At 55.9% G+C, this 18,473-nt stretch overlaps 1 protein-coding gene and 1 long non-coding RNA gene across 6 annotated transcripts in view; both read right to left on the bottom strand.

Annotated features, from left to right (window-relative positions):
• NF2 (NF2, moesin-ezrin-radixin like (MERLIN) tumor suppressor) overlaps nt 1-18,473 on the bottom strand; it is a 35,597-nt gene that overhangs the window by 2,642 nt on the left and 14,482 nt on the right. For 2 of the 5 annotated variants that reach the window (XM_084539124.1, XM_084539128.1), the window contains 7 exons: nt 18,056-18,130; nt 16,588-16,701; nt 14,276-14,398; nt 13,706-13,923; nt 12,294-12,399; nt 7,499-7,629; nt 5,632-5,791 (listed from right to left, as the gene is read on the bottom strand). In XM_084539124.1, coding sequence (XP_084395250.1) covers nt 5,632-5,791; nt 7,499-7,629; nt 12,294-12,399; nt 13,706-13,923; nt 14,276-14,398; nt 16,588-16,701; nt 18,056-18,130 — 927 coding nt within the window. Of the gene's footprint in view, nt 1-3,804; nt 3,865-5,631; nt 5,792-7,498; nt 7,630-12,293; nt 12,400-13,705; nt 13,924-14,275; nt 14,399-16,587; nt 16,702-18,055; nt 18,131-18,473 lie in introns of all 5 variants that reach the window. The other 3 variants (XM_084539126.1, XM_084539127.1, XM_084539125.1) reach the window with 3 other exon arrangements.
• LOC311446218 lies at nt 8,000-12,285 on the bottom strand. The gene is made up of 2 exons (XR_014698808.1): nt 9,745-12,285; nt 8,000-8,254 (listed from the first exon to the last, which is right to left on the bottom strand). It is a non-coding gene; the product is annotated as an uncharacterized lncRNA (long non-coding RNA).

Below are 18,473 nucleotides of genomic sequence, written 5' to 3'. Positions count from 1 at the left end.
CAGAGCTTGGGGAAGGAGGGCAGAGCCCCCCCAGCACCCCCATTCGCCCCACAGCGGGGTCCGGGCAGCGGCTGCTGGGTGCGGGGAGCTCCGGAGCTGAGCATTTTGGCTGCAGCCACCACCCCCAGGCAGCTCTTCGCAGGGAACCCCCTCCCCAACAGCAGGAGCCACCCGTTTTGTGCTTCTCCTTTCCTGCACCCGGGATAGGAAAGCAAGGAGAGCGGCAGGAGGGACACGATGGGGCTCGGGGATTTGCCCCCCACCGTGCAAACAGCAGCCCCCTTTTTCTGGGGAAAGCCCCGGGCTGGGCTGCAGCACCCCCTGCCTCCCCAAAAACGCCCCCAGCACCCCGGCAGCAGCCCCGCTCGCCCCCCCCCCGAGGAGCAGCGAGTGCCCACGCGGGCAGCGTAGCGCCGCGCAGGCGAGGCTGAGCGATGGAGAGCAAGTTACATTTTCGTCAGTGCAGAGAGAGGGGAAGAGAAAAGGGAAAAAAAAAAAAATAAAAAAAATAAAAAAATTGATTTACAAGCAGTATTATGATAATCTCCTTCCTGCAGGAGGGAGGGCGGGGTGGGCTCCACAATGCGCTACCCAAAGCCATCAAAGAAAATTTAGAGAGAGGGAGCGGGAGCGCAATTAAGCAGCCAGCGCTCAAATGAATCAAGAAGGGGGGAGAAGGGAACAGCCCCGCTCCCCGCAGCCCTGCGCTGGGGTTCTGGGAGCTCTGCCGATCCCCACAGCTGCTGGACTCGTGCAGGGAAACCGAGAGCAAAGAGCAGAGGAAAACCCACCTGACAGCCCCTAACCCACGGCACAGCAGAAGCGCCCCGGGGTCCGGGCGGCCCCGACCCCACAGCAGGAGCAGGGGCAGGGGATGGGGGCTCCCGGGGGCTCGCCGCGTGCTCCCGGTGCTCAGCACTCCGGGATTTTTATTCCCCGTGCCTCCCCGGGCACGTTTTGCTGCTGCTGCTGCTGCGGGCAGGGAGCTGTAGTCCCTGCGAAATCGCAGCCCGAGTGCTGCATCCCGTAAATCCTCTTTACTGCCACCCCCGCTCCCCTCTGTGTCCTCTCCATCCCTGCCCACTTCCCCGGCGGCCAGCCGGACGGCTCCAGTCACACATTTCCCCCTTTTTTTTTAATTTTTTTTAGGGCCGAAGCTCCCCGTTCCCCCCGCACCCCTCGCCTCCTCCTCCTCCTCCCACGCGGCCCGGAGCACAACTTTCCCCCAGCCTCCACCGCTTTGATGAGCGCGCTTAAAAGGGAGAAGATGACACTCCCCGGCGAAGGAAACACTTTTTTCAAAGGCTGCCCCAAAAATAGCTGACGGGCCCTGACGGCTGCTGCTTTCCTTTCGCTCCTTGTAAACAAGGGAACCGAGGCTGCTCTGGCCCAGTTTAGCTGCCGGGGAGTTTCACTTCCCGTCCCCAAGGCGCAGCAGCTCTCACACCAGATATAATAAATATAAATAAGAATAAATCATGGGGATAAAATCCCAGAGGAGTGAAACACCAGGAATAAAAACCCAGCGGGGACCTGGGCTCGCAGGGGCAAGAGGTGTGCGGGATGCACCTCCCTTTCCTCTAGGATTTGGGGGAAAAGTGGGGGAAAAGCGTTTCTTTTGCTGCTCCCTCGCATCCCACCTTGGCATGGTGTTGGTGCCAAGGACCGGGCTCCAGCCCCAGACCTGGAGAAGTGCTGCATCCTACAGGTCACCTTCAAACCCTAAAGGCAGCCCCGTGGGCAGGGGGAGCCCAGAGGTGGTGCTCAAGGCCACAGCCACCTGTCTGGGAAGGGGCTCGGGGAGCTGCTCCTCGCCCCGACGCTTCCAAGGGCTTCGCTCAGGGCGAAGAAGCACGACGGGGCGAGAAGAAATGAAATGAAAAAAGAAACGGAACGAAAGGCCGGGCTGTGCTCATGGTTCAGAGCAGCAGCCTGTCCTGGGAGGCTCCCCCCACGGGGAAAAAGTGCTTTTTTTTCATGTTCTACCGCAGCCCGAGTGGCAAAACCCTCCTGAAGCCGAGCCAGCTGGAGCCGCCAGCGCCAGCCCCCGGCCGGGAGCGCCACGGGGAAAGCAGCTTCCAGATGAGGTGCCTTGTGCTGTGCCCACAGAGCTCGTAAAGCGGGATTAGCATGTTAACCACGTAATTAAAGGCGAAAAAAACCTGAGCAGGCATCTTCAAAGGCAGGCAACCAAAGCCAGGGGTCAGGCAGCAGCGCTGGTTTCCTTACAGAGGCTCCTCTCAGCTGCTGCCTGGTGCTTTTTGCTCCGACTGCCCTCCTTGTGCCGTGCTCACCTGCAGCCCTCCCCCAAATTCAAGGTGTCACGGAGCTCCTAGCGCCGATGGGGAGGGGACAGGGGGCTCAACAACCACCAGCCAGCCCCGGAGGGACACCCAGCATCTCCCCGAAGCCATCGCTTTGGTCACGGGCCAGGGAGAAGCCTGCGTGGCCAAAGCACCTCCCTGCCTCTGCCGTGGTGCTGAGGTGCTCAGCAGCCAGCCTGCACCCCCCTGCTGCTCAGGCAGGGCTATGCTGGCCCTCAGGAACTTCTCACAAAGGTTTTTTCTGAGCATTTTTGCCACCTGTGCTCAGGGATGCCGTTGCTGCAGCCCTGCAGTGTCTCCCCCCTCAGTGCCACGAGTCAAAATGCGCCGAGCGCAGCCACGGAACGGAGAAAAATCTCCCCAAAACCCCTCCTCAACCAAGGGCAGGCAAGCCCCTGGCTCGGCCAGGCTGATCCTTGGAGGGAAGCAGCTCCAGGAAGACGAGATGTGGCCGGCAGAGCAGAAAGGAGCAGCCTGGGGAGGAGGCAGGGGACCAGAGGCACCGCAGGGTGGCGGGGAAGGCAGGGCCACCCTGGGGACCGGGGAGGGACCCGCTGACAGCTCCACCAGCGGCACCACGGGGCTGCAGCACACAGCTCCAACCCCCCAAAGCCAGAAACGCGCTCCTCGAGTCACTTAAAAAGGGCTGCAGGGAAGAATCCTGACCCTGGGGAGAGGGCAGGAAACCTTTCCCACCTCCAGCAGCTGGCATTTCTCGGGGCTGGGGCCAGCGGGCAGGAGAGGAGAGCGCAGGGCAGCAAGGGGCTGCCTCGAGGGGTGGTAGCGGCCAACAGCAGGCGCTGCCAAGCCTGAGCAGTACCTGCAGACGCTGCCTGTCCTCAGCTGCCACCTGCACGCTGCTCTGGAGCTGCTCAGACAGACACCACAGATCCCACAGCCACGTGCTGCCCCGCTCCGAGCCGAGGGGGGGGACGTTTCAGCCTGCCCCGCCAGCCCTGGCAGCGGCGGCGAGAGGAAATTGATGGGGTTTGGTTGTTTTTGTTTTTTTTTTAATCAAGCTCGTGAGCTTCTTTCTGCAGCAAACAAGGGGGCAGGTCCTGCTTTAACTTCATTACGGAAATCTTCAAAGGCCCCCCCCCCCTGCACCTCCGATGGGTTCCCAGCCACAGGCAGCAGCGCAGAAGCAGGCGCCTTGAATTATTTAAGCAGCTCTCGCCTGCACTCCCCCACTGATGTTGCCAACTCAACTTCTGCCAAGAGAGACGCAGCCCAGCGTGGAGGATCAGGTGCGAAAATGAAGGCGGAGAAGCTGCCAACGCTTCCGACGGAGCGAGAGCCGGGCACGGGGCCGGCCCCCCCCGGGGCGGGTGGGCTTTGGGGAGGTGGGTGCCCGGCGGGACGGGGTGCAGGGGGTGGCAGGAGCAGGGCCGGGGGCTGGCTGGAGCAGCGGGCACCGCGGGCAAGCTCATGCAGGGGGTAGCGGGACAGGCGGTGACCCCCTCGCCCCAACGCAGAGTACCTCGGAATAACCTAGGTGGCAGTCTCAAATGCAGATAGGTCTTCTGCCCTGGGCTTGAGGCTAAACCAGCAAAATAAAAACGGACACACACACACAGAAAAAAACATTCTTCTGTGATACGAGTAAGGGCAGGTTGGGAAATCTGTTCAGCTCCCCAGGAGGGGCAGGCGGTACCAAAGTACTCCTAAACCACTCGGCCACCTCGGGCGTCTTCAATTTCCCCTCTCCATCAGCTTTCCCTCTCCACCAGGTTTCCCTCTCCATCACAACACAGGGCCAGAAGCCCTCCTGACCTCCCGAAGGCAGCAAGAGGAGCAGGCTGTGATTTATTCCGACGAGGGGCGGGCTGGGATTTGAAAACCTCAGCTCCTGGGGCTGGGATGCAGGAGCCGGGCAGCCCCAGTTCCCTCGGATCCCCCTTGGAGGCAGGGGATGGGCCTGAAGCTCCTAAAGGGAGGCTGAGAGCGGCCCCAGTGACGGGGACGCCCCCCCGACAGACGCCCAAACGCCTGCCTGCTGCCTCCATTAAGTGAGACAAATGGGCCGGCAGCCTGCTATTAACTTATCTCAAAAAGCTACAGACAGAGGCAAAAATTTAACATTTGCTGTTTATACCGAGGGCTCCGAGTACGGGGACGTATCCTCACAAAAATCCAATGGGAGCAGAAAGGGTTTCAGATTCTGCAGTGATTAAAGGGCCTGTGAAGATTTTTATGCTCTGCCCTCCGGAGAGGCAGGAACCCAAATAGCACACGGCTGGCACTGGGAAACCAGCGACATCCGCTAGCTTCATTTTCCTGCCCCAATTCAGCGATCAGAAGCTCCCAGCCACGAGAGTCGGCACGAGCTGGTATTTTGGAGCCCTTGTAGCCATCACTGCTCCCCGCTGAGACGTGTTATCAGGCCAGGATTTGGTTTGAAAACCCCGAATTGCTACCACGACCTACACCCCTGTCACACTGACTTCCGAAGCGCTCACAAGGACGCTTGCTAGCACAAACCCTGGGGAAAAAAAACCTCTGCAGGCGACTGGAGCTGACCACTAGGTCCCGCTGCACTAATTGTGGGTGGGTGCCCAGCCCCTGTTAGAATAAACCCAGCTGGGAGGAGAGCAGAGCCACTCAACGAAGGGAAGAGAACCAATGTAAAAATAAAGAAGGGCTTGTGTTGGGTCCTTCCACGTGGGACCCAGGCACCCCAATATCCCAATGTTTTGGCTAAGCATGAATCTCCGAAGCATCTCTAGAGGCAGGTGGCTCCAGGGTGCAGAGCACACCCCGCTCAAACCTTAACAGCAGAAGGTTTTGCTGTTAGTGCTTGAAGCTGCACTACAGGTTACTGGAGAACAGATTAAAAGAGAGGATGGAGCTTTTGGCTTTTTCTGCTGAGAGCTCATAAATCGGGAGTGGTTTTCCCCTTATTATTCCGTAGCCAAACTCAGAACTACTTCCTTGCGCTGCCCTTAGGGAACGGTTGCAGTAGCCAGGAAGGGCTTTTCCTGTTCCTGATGTTAGTAGGGTAGCAAATCCCTCCTACCAGCACCTCTGTATGGCTTTTGGTAAGGTTCAGCAGGACAGGCAAACCTCGAGACCTTCCCAGCCCTCCACCGAGCACTGAGGAGACGAGGCTTGGTTGCAGCGAGAATGAAACCAGAGCCACCAGCAGCTGAGCCCCCCTGCGCCCTGGTTCAAAGCTAAGCAGGCAGGGAAGAAAGCCTAGATCAAACGATTTTATTATAACAACGTGTGCAAAATAAAGGCAGGGTTATTTTGTCGTTTTTTTAAAAGGATTTCGTCAGGCGAGATACAAACTGGAGCCCTCCGATACCTTTTTAATAGTGTTGTGCTTGCTGTTGCCTCGGCTGGCGTTCTCGTTGTGCAATATATCCAGGGCTGTCTCTCTCTCCTTCAGTTTCAGCGCCTCGATTTCGGTCTTCAGCTCGTTCAGCTGCTCCTGCAGGTGCTTGCTTTTCTCCATGTACTCCACCCTGGCGCACACAAAAGAGACCCGGGTCAGTGCTGGCTGGCTGCACGTGGTGGCACGACCCTCAGCAGCCACTTGGTTGGGATCAAAAAGAGAAGCCAGACACCTGATGAAGAACTCTAAGCCCTGTTACTATAAAATAAATAAATAAAAGCCAAGCTAGGGCTGCTGGAGGCTTTTTGAGTGAAGCTGTGCCACGAGACAGATTTAGGGGCGTGCAGTTTCAGCCTAAAAGACGCTGTTTTAAGCAGCACTGCTCCACTCTGCTCTCGTCCCATCTGCTCCCCACCTCCAAAGCTAGCTCCCAGGCTCACCACGGCACAAATCCCTTCGTGCCATTTTCCAGGAGGGACCTTGCTGTGCTGCCTTCTCCTGTTTTAGAGGGGTTTGATTTGTTAAGGGGTGTGGGAGCAAGCGCCGTCCCCAAAATATCAGGTGTTTTTTAGACACACCGCATCCCCGAGAGAGAGAAAGGCCTCTCAAAAATAGAAAGTTTTTTTTTTTAAAAAAAAAAAAAAAAAAGGCACAAAAAACCTGTAGCCATTCTCAGGTCTCAGCCTTAGCTGCCTTCTACAACGAAGCATCTACCGGAGACAAAAAAAAAAACAAAAATCACACCATGCCAGCCTGTACTTGCGATTAAATACTGAGACCGAGGTCAAAGTACCAGCAGGCTAACAAGAACCCTTTCAAAGTGCCAAAATTTGTAGCAAGGCTTATCTCAGCATCCGAGGAATGAGAGCACTCCTGGAGAAGCCAGCGAAAAGCACGCTACTGCTTTTATCATTTGGCAGAGCCCAGCTCCTCCTGCTCAGAAGAGTGGGATGACCTAGTTAGCAACCTCGGTGCAGAGCCAGGAATTCGGGGGGTATTTGCAGCTTTTACGTTTTTCCTTTTGGCTTCAGGACAAGTTTTTAACCTCTGCCCCTGGAGTAGCAGGAGGGGGAAGTGACCAGAGGCAGAAAAAGCCACCTGGTGGGATGGGGGGGGGTTTCATTCCAGCCCCGGGACGTTCCGACCGCAGCCTCGTGGCAGAGCCCTCCGAGCTTTGATCTCCCATCCCGTCAATGAACAAAGCACATTATTACTACAGAGATTAAAATCTGATCTGCTTTGATTTCTGCTAAATTTGTAATTTCGAAGGCTACACTTACACCCTCAGGAAAACACGAGATCAAAGCTCGTAATCACATCCAAAAGTTGCTTGCGCACACGTTTTATACATAAACACGCCACAGATTCACAGGAAAAGGAGCAAAAGCCCCAGTGCAGGGCCGCAGCCCGCACCCCAACCACCTCAGCGTGGTCTGGGCACACTGCAAACACCCGAGTGCCAGCAACCACACTGCTGGTAACTCCGCCAAGATGGATAATGAAAGCCTGAGCGAGAGCTGGGTGCAGTGTACGGACAGGAATCACCCGTGTGCAGGGCTGAGCACGCCTAAACTTGCCTGGAATCGGGCAGGAGAGGTGCGGCTGTGACACCAGGGCCCCCCGAGAAAAGGTCAAGCAGCAGCTAAGCGATGCTCAGCAGTTCCAAATGACGGGGTGGATGAGAACCCAAAAGCCTTCTCCCTCTTTCCCTTTATGCTGGAGCTCTTCTGAACGACACAGAAGCCACGTCGGGCTCCGGTACAGCTCCCCTGGCTGCAGAGGGAAGGCAGCAGCAACCCAACCCAGCCCCGGCCCCGCCTGGCAGCACGCCACCTACTTCTCTTTCTCAATTTCCATGGAAAGCCTCTTCATGTCCGTATCCTTGAAGTCGAAGGACAGGCTCTCGCTGATGAGGTTGAAGCTCGGCAGGTCCGTGGGCAGCGCTGTCGTGCTGGAGTTCATGGACTGCTACGGGGGGAGAGGACACGTTAATGGCTTTGGGTCCGACGTGAGAGCTCCTACAGCGAGTGTTCTGTAACACAGAGCTAAAACCTAAAGACACAGCACCAGGTGCTGCTTCCTAACGCTTTAATAAGGTCCCAGTTACCCCCACAGGTAATAGTGTGCTCTCCATGGAGTGGCACTGATCTGGAAGGAGCACCCCGGTCGCATTCCTGATGCATGGTGGCCCACCAGCACCACTTTCTGAACCAGCCTCAAACTTCCAGGAGGAAGGGTTAAGCTGGCGAGCTTTTTGTGCAGAAGGTGGCAAGTGCTGCAAAGCCCTGCAGAAGCAGAGCAGCAAACAAGCTGTGCCTCAAGAACATCACACCAAAGGTTAACTTGGGATGCAATTCCAGTGCAGTCCATGGAGATGCACCACTATTTTTATTTATTTTTTTTAACCTTCCCAGCAATGAACAGCTCCAAGCGTTTCAGAACTACTGCTAGACCCAGTTGGAAGCGCAGAGATAACACCAGGACCCACAAGAACTGCACGCAAATGAAGATTTGGGACTTTCTTCCCTGCTTCCACATACTGTGATGGCTCCACCTGGCACACACCGCACAGGCTCTCCTCCTTTATCCTCACCTTAAAAAAAAACATGACCCTTCTCTCAGTCAAAAACCCTGTCACACCTCTAATAAATGGGCTCGTTACCGGCGCAGGAAGAACAGCCTGCCTCAAATCATCACTCCCCTCTTGCAATGTGTTAGATGAGGTCGCCAGCAGCAGCAGCAGCAGCACACGTCAAGGATGGCAGAGCAGCTTCCGATGGCAGACTGCACGCGCGGAGCTGAGTCAGACCCGCTGCTGGTGTACCCAGCCCGCTGGCATTTGGGGTAGGAGCAACACAGCCCAGCTCCCAAAGGTCACCCGGCTCTCTCCAAGGTGCCCCGTCAAGCTTTAAGGGATTCCTGTAACGAGGACGTGCCCCAAGCAGGCTGGATTTGGCAGGAGGTGGCACTGCGCAGACAGGCTGGGCGGGCAGCACACACCGAAAGCTGGGAGGACGGTGCTTGGGCAGAGGGCATCTGCCCCCAGAACTTTGGCTGGTTATTTCTTCCCCGTGTTTCTTCTGTTCGGGATACTCCGGGGACTGTTTGCAGCCAGCTCCAGCAGTGCTAGAGCCGTGACAGATTTACTTGTGCAGTACCTGCCTCCTCCCTCACCGCCAGCCCGGAATTCACAAGCAGCCGAGGCTCGTCCCTGCTCCTGGACAAAGCGACCACATTTCATTTACCCCGCAGAGCCCGAGCTGAAAGGCAAACACCTCGTACAGGCAGAAACAAGGAGGCAACCAGAACTGCGCTGCCTGGCATCCCGCAGCTGAGCCAGACTTCAAGCTGCAAGGAAAATAGCCCTACCCATGGCAGTAGCTGCTGCCACAGGACGTGGCCACATTAATTCTGCAGCACGTGCTGAAAGGGACAGCCGAGCACCTAAATCCCTGTCTCTAAGGAAAGGGGACAGACCTGCAAAGGCACCTGAGCAATTTAAATACTTGCATCCCATCCCATCAGGTTCCTTTGCTGTAACACCCACAGGGGGTTGCAAAAACGTTCCCCACCTGAGATTCTACGGTCTGTGATGTGCAGGGGAGCCAGGAGCATCCAAACCATCCTGCTGGCCTTAAAACAACCTTTAACATTTTTTTTTCTGCGCAAGCTTGTTCTACGTTTAAAAAAAAAACAAAAAACACCGCACACACACAACCCCAAAGAGCAATTGAGCAGGATTTTCAGTCGCTGCAATCATTAAACCCAGAAGCCAATTTGTCAGGGTTACTACAGCCACTGCCTCCCCGTTCCTCAGTGCGGCTCTTTCATGAAGCAACCAAAAAAAAATAAAAATGATGGAGAAGTCAGAGAGCAGCAGCAGGGAGGGAGAGTAAGGAGAGAGCAAAGCTGGAGTGCTTTCAAAGGCAGGGGTGTAGCAGCTGGAGCAAAGCAGTCCCCGGCCATCCATCCGCAGGGAGGCTGGGCAGGCCGTGTACGAATTTTTAATTAAGGGGATAAGGTGGGTGTCACCAGGGCACGGGATGACAGAGGGGACACAGCTTTTCCCTCGTGTTCCCTCACCTGGAACCGAAGGCGTAGCCCCGTTATCCCATCACAGCAATTCCCTGCAGTTAGCAGAGGCAAGCCCCACGCTGACAGCGGCCATCCCCCTGGGGAGCAGAGCAAACGAGCTGGCTGACACGAAGGAAGCACGGAGCAAGCCGTGTCACAAGGCTTCCCCCGCAGGGAGAGCTTCTCCTCTCGCTGCCTCTGCCTTTACTGTGCTACTCGAGGGTTTGGGCAAGCCCCAGACAGGCGCTCAGTACTTCAAGAGGCTCACAGAAGTGATGACTGCCTTTAGTCTTGCTCGGAGTGGTACCTGAATGGCAATGAAGAAGGCAAAAGAGACGCTGCCAAGTCAGTAAAGAATGAATTGTTCTCTCAGCCCTGCTGGCCTGAGACTCAGATTCACTTTTATTTTTATTTTTTTTCCCCTCATGCATCATCCACCTGCACCATCACGAAAGCAGTTTGGGCTTCAAGGACTAAGAAGACACCTAAACAGGCTTTAAAAAGCCAGTAAGGGAGACTGGAAAATTACCAAAGCGAAATGTTAACCGCTTCTTGTCGTTTCTGCAACACAGCCATCCCCGCCTCCCTTCCTCCCGTGCCCCGGGAGGGAAGTTCTGCCTTGCTCCCCGTGCCGGGGGACTAGAGCACAAGCGCTGGGCCAAAGGGAAAAGCACAAGCTCAGCGCTCCACCCTCATTAAGGGAGAGAGGAGCTGGAACACGGCGCTGCTTGGCAGAGCTGCCATTCACCTGAGGGACACGAGGCTCCCAGCAGCAGCTTTCAAAACCCTTCATCCCTCAGGGCACCCCGGGCTGGTTCTCTCCCTCCTTCCCGCGCCTGTCCCGTGGGGTCCCTCGGTTTGGAGCGGCGTCCCCACGCAGGCAGGCAGCAGAGCGAGGAGAGGAGCAAGACAGGCGTGACAAGGGATGTGGAGAGGGAGTTTCACACACCAGGGCCCGGCGAGGTGCTGTCACACGGACGCGGGTACAGCAGGCACATTTGCAGCCCGCTGACCTTGGAAAAATAACAGAGAGGGAGACAGAGAGCGGCTCGCAGAGCTGGGAGAGGGGCTGCTGGGCCAGGGGACCCTGCCACCTCGCTGGGGAGGGAGAAAGGAAGGCCACGGCTCTTCGAGGGCGCAGCACCGTGCCTCCGGAGGAGGCAGCTCCGCGCAGATTGCCTCCAGGACAGATGCAGCTGGAGGGGTGGAGCTGAGCTCCCTGCCATCCTACAAAACCCCCATCGTTAGGCTTTAATTCCACAGGCAGGAATTCGGCCACGCCGCCGTCCCGAGCGCAGGTGGACGCAGGGATTTCTGCAGAAGAGCTCACCAGCTGCGGCTCTGCTCGTCTGCCGACGGACGGACACAGGAACAGGAACGTGAGAGCTCTGCCTAGACCTCAACACGGGGCTGATGCGGCCATTCAGAAGGTTTTCAGTGAGGGTGCTCCACCCCGTGCATATGTTAAACCCAGAATTAAAGACCCGGTGGATCCCAGAAACCCGTAGTAAAATAAGGAGCACTCCGAAGATGAGGTTTACAAAGCACGGAGGTAGCTAGCACTTGAATGAGTGCCCCGAGGCTAAAAGTACCTGGCTGCTTTCCATCAGTGCAGTTTCTTAAGAGCTTCTGAACATTTTTTTTTTTTTTTTTGCAGGGATATTCAGAGAACCTGAATGGAAAGCTACTTCATCGTTAGCCCTCTTCAACCTGCTTCTCAGAAGTTTTGAGAGAAGGGGAAGGAGCCAACACGTACAAATTAAAATTTCAGTACTAGACAGGTCGGAAACTTCCACATATGTCTGCTGAGCTTATTCCCAAAGCCGTCGAGCTCTTCCCCCTTCACCCCTCAGGACAAAGAGCTGCGGAAGAGGCAGCCGTGGCAGGTGTGAGCGGCAGGGAGGGAGCACTTGATGGATTTTGCAGGCCCTGCGGCACAATTACAGAAGTTGAGGAAAAGAACTGCCAGACAGAATGGGAGCAGTGGTCATTTAATCTGACATTTCGGTCCCCGGCAGCAACCAGGACCAGATGCTTCAGAGGAAGGTGTGAAATCCTTGTAATGGGCAATAATGGAATAACCTCCCTTCAAGGAAGTTGTTCTTTTCCACACATAGATGCGCAGCAACCAGTTCATGCCCACAGAATGAATTCACAGGCTCTGAACAACGTTTATCCTACCTAAGAAGAACGAGGACATCCTCCCTTTCATATTTAGCCCTCCTTTAAAAGCTCTCACTAAGCTGGTCCGCAAAGAACAGCTCTAACACCTTTGTTAAATCCATTCATGATTTGCTGCCTTCAGTTTCACCAGCAGCTCCTCGGCTCTCGTAGCACGAGGCAGGACAGACAGGGAGGAAGAAGAGCAAAGTGCTGGACAGGGCACCTGGGCGACAAGGGCAGGAGCAGCTACGGATTTCTGAGCAGCTGCTGAGCGATGCAATGAGACCGCTCGTACCCCCCCTCTGATGGGATGGAGGCACAGGAATTCTCCAGGGTACAGAGGAGGCCACAATTACGGGCTGGGAACCGGGGATTACAAGACAGCTCCTTCTTACCGTGTAGGACGACTTGCTGGTGATCTCCAAAAGCTTCTGCTTTGCTCTCCGCTCAGACTCCCGAGCCTCCTGAAGGTCTTGCTTTAGCTGATCGGCCTCCTTTGCCCTGCGAAGAAAACCAGCAAATGGCAAATATCAGATCAGAGCCCGGAGGCGAGAGGTTACAGCATAGGTGTAAAACAAGTAGACATTTGTTCCTTAACAAGACCTCAACTAGAGAAATCATTTGAGCAAGGGCAACGCTGGAACCTCTGACACGTGGGACACTAATTAGCACAGAAACCCAAGCCACAGAAGGGCAGCTCTGACACAAGCCCTGTGTGAGCAGCAGTAAGCAAGGCTAAGGGCCAGAGGAGCATGCCAAGATGCCAGAACGGGAAGAACACCTTCAAAAGTTAAGCTCAGACTTGCGGCAGGAGAGGCAGTTTTCTGCCTGGTAAGTCTCTACTAACATACAAAAAGAAGAAAGCACCCAAGGCTACACAGCTTTGCCTGCTTGCAGGGCCCAACGACTCTAAAACAAGTACCTAGCCCTGAGCCTCAAGGGCTTCCAAGGTCACCCCTACCCCTCCAGGGGAAGCTTTCCTTTGCCAGACTGAAATCTGAGTGGAGATTCCACAAGTCAGAGGTAAGCAAGGATGGACAAGGGCAGCGTCTGTCCACGCAGAAGGGCTGGAGCCAAGCAAGCTCACACGGGAAGGCGTGATCAATTGGAAGGAAACAAGAATGATTTCTTTCTCGCTTGCTACCAAATGCACGATGGGGCCTGGGTTCTGGTATCAAAAGGATGGCAACGTCAGCTTTATCAAGAGACAGAGTCCGGGAGCTAGGGAGACCTCACAGCTAACCTGAAACGAACCTCACAGCTGCTAAGGAGAGCTGAGCACCTGAGAAGGAAACATGGGGACAAAGAGATGATAGCAAACACAGAACTGACAGCCAGAAGAAGAGAAGAAAAGCAAAACAACAACAGAAGCGTTAAGAACGCTGTCAGATACTTTCAGAACGCAGTGGGTGTTTGCAGAAATCACCCCCAAGTTTTTGAGCTGCTGCTGTCAAGGCGCGACAGGCAGAGCGCCAAGGCCCGCAGCACCCTCTCCCCCGGCTGCCAGCCCCTTTCCCTGTGGCTTTCACCACGGATCTCTCTCCCCCAGACAGCTTCAGAGAAAGGTCTCCAGCTCCAGGGAAAGCTCAGGGCTGTAGCTGTATCGCTTCCTACCCAGGGACAGCCTAGCTGTGGCAAAGTGTGAGGCAAGGAGAAAGGAGCTCAGCCTCGGGGCCGTTTGCTGCTGGGCAGGCCCGGAGGCCAAAGTGCTGGACGGACTAACGTCAGGAGAGAGCTGCTCTCGGGCTAAGTCAGAGTGGGGCTGGAAAAGCAAAGCAGAGGCAGCTGCAAGGTTGTACCCTCTGACCTCCTCTCCGACTCCTCCGCCATTTTCAGTGCCAACATCTCTGCCTCTAGCACCTTCTGTTCCATCAGCCGCTTCTCCTCCTCCGTCCGGATGGCCGTGGCTTTGATCCGCTGCATCTCTTGCTCAGCCTCTGCTGCTTTCTGAGCCAGGAGCTTGGCCTCCTCCTCTGTGATCTGAGCCTTCTCAGCCAGCAAGTCTGCTGTCTCTTCAGACCTCATCTGAGAACGAAGGCACGTTAAGCACACCGAACATCTCCCCAAACATGCTCTCAGCCCCTGGGGCAGGGCCACCACGGCTCCTCGAGCCCCTCTCTCCCCCTTCCACAAAATCCCGCAGCCTCCAAGACCTGGATGTGCCCAGGCTCTGTCCCAGCTCATTTTCCTTCGTGCTCATGCCCCCGCAGGCTGTCTGGATGCAGTAAGCTCCAGCCAGCCTCCCGGTCGCTGTCCGCCAGTGGCAGTTTAAGAACAGCCACACAACAGTCGCAACGCGCCTCCTGAAACGCTTCAGCAGCAGAAAAGAGTCGGGAACAGCTGCAGTGCCTGGAGAAACAGCCGCCCAGACACTTACCAGAGCCTCGTTGGCCATCGTTGCCTCCTCCTTTAACTGCATCAGCCTTCTCTCCAGCTCATCCCTCGTCCTCTCAGCCTCTTCTCTCATCTGCTTCTCTCGGGCCAGGCGCTGCCTTTCCATCTACGAGAAAGGGAGAAGGGAAAAGGGAGAGACAACACGCGTCAGAAATGCTTTTTACAGGACCAGAAACCAGACGCTGCTTGGGGCTTTGGGCACAGGACTGCGCTGCCTCCTCCTCTCTGCTCGTCAGCGAGGGGGGCTTCACTGAACAGGGGCTGTGAGCACACTGTGAGCACGCTGAGCACCAGGCTCCTCTGAAGAAGCTGGCACTGCTCCGAGACAATCCCCTCTTCCCTGGGCAGGTTGCTGCCCCCCAGGCTGCTGCAGGTGGTTGTATCCCCAAACAGCATCTCCTGAACAGCCTCGCAGGGCAGGCTCAGGCGAGCAGGGTCCCTGGAGCTGCAGCTCTTGCTGGAGTTACTCACAGTGAGTCGAGCAGGCTCACGGGCAGGCTGAGGGCACCTTCAGAACAGCCGAGACCGACACGTGGCCAGGCAGGAGCCTGAAGGATGTGCTGACTGCTCCTTCCAGACACACACGGACCTACCCCGGCGTGCCGCACGCTTCTCTTCACTTGGAGAAGAGGCTACGAAAATCGTGGCCACAAAAATCGTGGCCACCTCTACCCGTCCCTACCACAACCACCCCCCTGCAGCTACAAAAGGAGCTGCAGAAAACAGCAACGCTTCTCCAGGAGGGGAAAAGCCAAGTCGTGCAGCCACAGCGTGCCACGCAGCTGCCTCTCTGCTCGCCCAGCGGCCAAGGGGAGCCATCGGGTTAATTAACACGCCAGGCTTGAGCGCTCCAGCGCCACGGGGCTGGGTGCATTATAAATATCCACGCCACACCCCGGGCTCGCAGCATCGTGCAGGCCACCTGCCGGGTTTAATAAGGGAAATAAGTGTGACAAGACATTTCTCGGCTCCTCGGACACCGACTGCGTTCTGGAAGCAGGACGCCCACTGCTCCGGCTCGGCTTCCTTCCATTAAAGGCTCCCTTCATCAATTATCGTTCCGATCTGCATCCCGCTCAGGGCTGCCATTAACAAGGAGTCCTGATGTAAAGGGACTGTGTGGAACCAGTTAACAGCTGTGGATCCTGGGGAGGGAGGAGAGAGCGTGCCAGACGGCACGGCGGTGAGCTCGGGAGCGGGCAGCCAGCCCAAGCAGAAGCCTGACCCCTCCTGACGAGCACCAGAGCTCTAAATTGGAGAGCTCCGGGGAAGAGTTAAGTTCAGCTCACCCTCAGCACCCCCTCACCTCTCCCAGCAGCCCAACGCGAGGTCTCAGCTCCAATTTGCGTTACCCAAACACTTCAAAAAAAAGCTCACGAGACCAAAACCTGTCTCTGAAGCCCTGCTGCCCAGCGGAGCTGCCCTGCTTGCCCTTGCAGCAGGACTCGTGTCCTGTCCCCTCCTGCCACCCCAGCAGGGAGAAGCGCTTCGGGAGGTGCCTGCAGGACGAGCAGCTCAGCCCTAGCTCCTCCAGCACTCCGTGGACATGCTTGAAGCCAAACGAAGTGCATCAAATTAGCAGTCCCTTGAGAGCAAGACTCTCCCGGTGCGACTGGCTGCTTCGGCTTCTGCTGCTGCTATCTAGCGGCTCTGGTGTGAAACGGACATTTATATTCCGAGCAGCAGCGCTCAGATTAGCTGTGTGGGTTTCAGTGAGTAGAAGAGGTCTACGAGCAGAAAACAATGATTCATACAATCCAATTTGCTGATATATACTCATTGGCTACACGCTGCTGCCTCCGAAGAGCAGTTTTCGCTGCCTGGGCTGACCTGTGGCAGATAACGGAGGCCAGGGTGGAAATTAGCATGCAGGCTGCACGCCCCGGCCCGTCGGGGTGCATTCCATCACCGAGTCATTAAAAAAAAACGAGATGAAGAGCCACAGCAGAGCACAGCTCCCCCTCGCAGCCCCTGCTCCAGCTACAAGCAGCCACCCCGGCTCCCGAGGCAGGGCAGGACGCACAGCCAGCGCCGGGACAGCCAGGTTTGCTCAGCCCTCCCGTCCTCCCAGCTCTGCTCCCGACTTGGGGGCTGGATTCTGGCTGCCACCAGCCTCCAGAGCCAAGGGGAGAAGGACGGGCAGGGCGAGAGTGAGCTGCTAAGGAGAGCTGTTGGGCTGGCCCTTCCCTCAAAGCTGCTCCATGTGCTTGATGTCACGCTGGAGCCTGTTCCTCCCCGAGTTCATTTGCATTTCTGATGCTGGCTCCCGGCCCGGCTGCACGAGGTGTCTCTCACCTGCTTCCTGGCTTTCTCCTCCCTCGCCTGCGCTTTCATCTGCTGGACCTCCAAGGAGTCTGCCTTCCTCCTCCTCATGAAGAGATCGTGGTTGCCGATACACAGCTGAAGGATCTACTCCAGGCAAGGGTGAAGAGAGGAGAGAAACAGCTGTAGGTGTGCTGACGAGGTGTTTGCACCCCTGACACAAAGAGCTACCAAACTGACCACAAACTGAGCCCTCGTACCCACGAAGGGGCAGGGAGCAAGGCACGGCCTCGGTCCCCCACCAAACACCCTGGCCATCATCGGCTCTTTGCTTCCTTTCCTGAGGCTCAAGGTTAACTCGTGTCTTCTCCCGAAAGGGCGGTTAAAGCACTCAGATGGAAAAAAAAAAAAGAAAGGAAAAATATTTTCCATCGTGAGTAGGACCACAGGCAAACAGAAGGCTTATCGAGAGCTGCCTTGCACGCCTTCAGGTATCCTTGCTGAAAGGCTTTGAGCCTCTGTGTGATTTCTTCCGCTACCCAAGGAGTAGACAAGGGATGTGGCAATAGCAGGGGAGGGTTAGCAAAGCTCAGAATGTTTTTAGCGAAAGCTCGGAACGGTTTTCAGCAATAACAGCAACTTTCTAAGCTCTGATTCTTTTCTGAAAGGACCACTTCGCATGCCTGTCTCCCATTTCACAGATCTCAAGGGACTAAGGAGTCAGAGGAGTTACAGCACTACGAATCTGATGAGTGCAGGGAATGAAGCTGTTGTGAGAAAGCCCCTCTCCCCTGTGCCATGCGAGTACAGGACAGCAAAGTTCCCCTCTCTCTCTCACAAGGATGTAAAAGATACCCCTGCTGCCTTCCACAGGGCCACAGTGCAACCTAACAGTGCACAGCTGCTCCAGAACCTGCATCAAAGCTCCAAAGGCTCCAAAGGACACCTCCAGACACTAAACCCTGAACACCAGCTGAAGCTGTGTCCCACACGGACACTGGGCAGAGCAGTTAAACGTGGTCCCCTCTGTCCTCACACCAGGAGAGTGTCCCGAGCGGGGATCAGCCTTGGAAAAGCCAGGGCTACAATTCTGGTGTCAGTGCCTCATAAAAAAGAGGGAAACCTACACCACAGGGCAGAAGGGAAGGGATTGGCAGGAGAAGAAAAGGACCGTGGAGCAAAGACTGGGGTGAGAAGAAGGTTTTACTTACTACATGCTTCTGCCATGCAGGTCAGACGTACCCTGAGAGCTCAGAAAGGGAGCACAAAAACAGAGGAGTGGGGGAGAGGTTCTGTGAAGGAGCTTGGCTTGATCTTCCCCCTCCTCTTCTAGAGGCTATGATTGAGCAGTAACCACTAAACCAAATCACATCTACAGTCCATCCAGGCCAGCACGCTCCCTCCGAGTGCTCAAAGGAAAAGCCCCCAAAGAACATTGTCTCATACTGCCTGCAGAAACAACTGCTGCAGACAATAAAAATTACTCTGTCTGTAGACTTACCAGCTTATTCACACGCAGCTTTGACGAATTGAATTTGAAAACATCAATCTTCTTGTCCAACGGCTTAATCGTAAACTGAAAAGGAAAAAAATAGAGCAGGACTGAATTATCTGAGTGCTCTGCATTTAATAAGAACGCCGCTATAAAAGCCTCACGGAAAGCTCTGGCTCAGAGGAGGTCAGCAGTGGCAGACAAACACGGCTGGGAGCTGTCCCCGTGGCTTTTAGCCAAGCAAGGGAACCAGGAGCAAAAGCCACCAAGGAGATGGAGCAGCCGTGCCCAGCAGCGGGCAGCCTCTGCAGATCACCTTGCACAGGGCAGAGGCAGCTCCACAGCCTCCTAAATCAAGATGCTGCTCCCCTGAAAGCTGTCGAGGACTAAGAAGGGACAGCAGAAAATGAAGAGGCCTCCAAAGGGA

The sequence above is a fragment of the Aythya ferina genome (genome assembly GCF_964211825.1).
Source record: "Aythya ferina genome assembly, chromosome: 17".
Classification (NCBI taxonomy): Eukaryota; Metazoa; Chordata; class Aves; order Anseriformes; family Anatidae; genus Aythya; species Aythya ferina.
The sequence above is the reverse complement of the archived record's forward strand: the minus strand, read 5'-3'. Positions and strand labels throughout refer to the sequence as shown.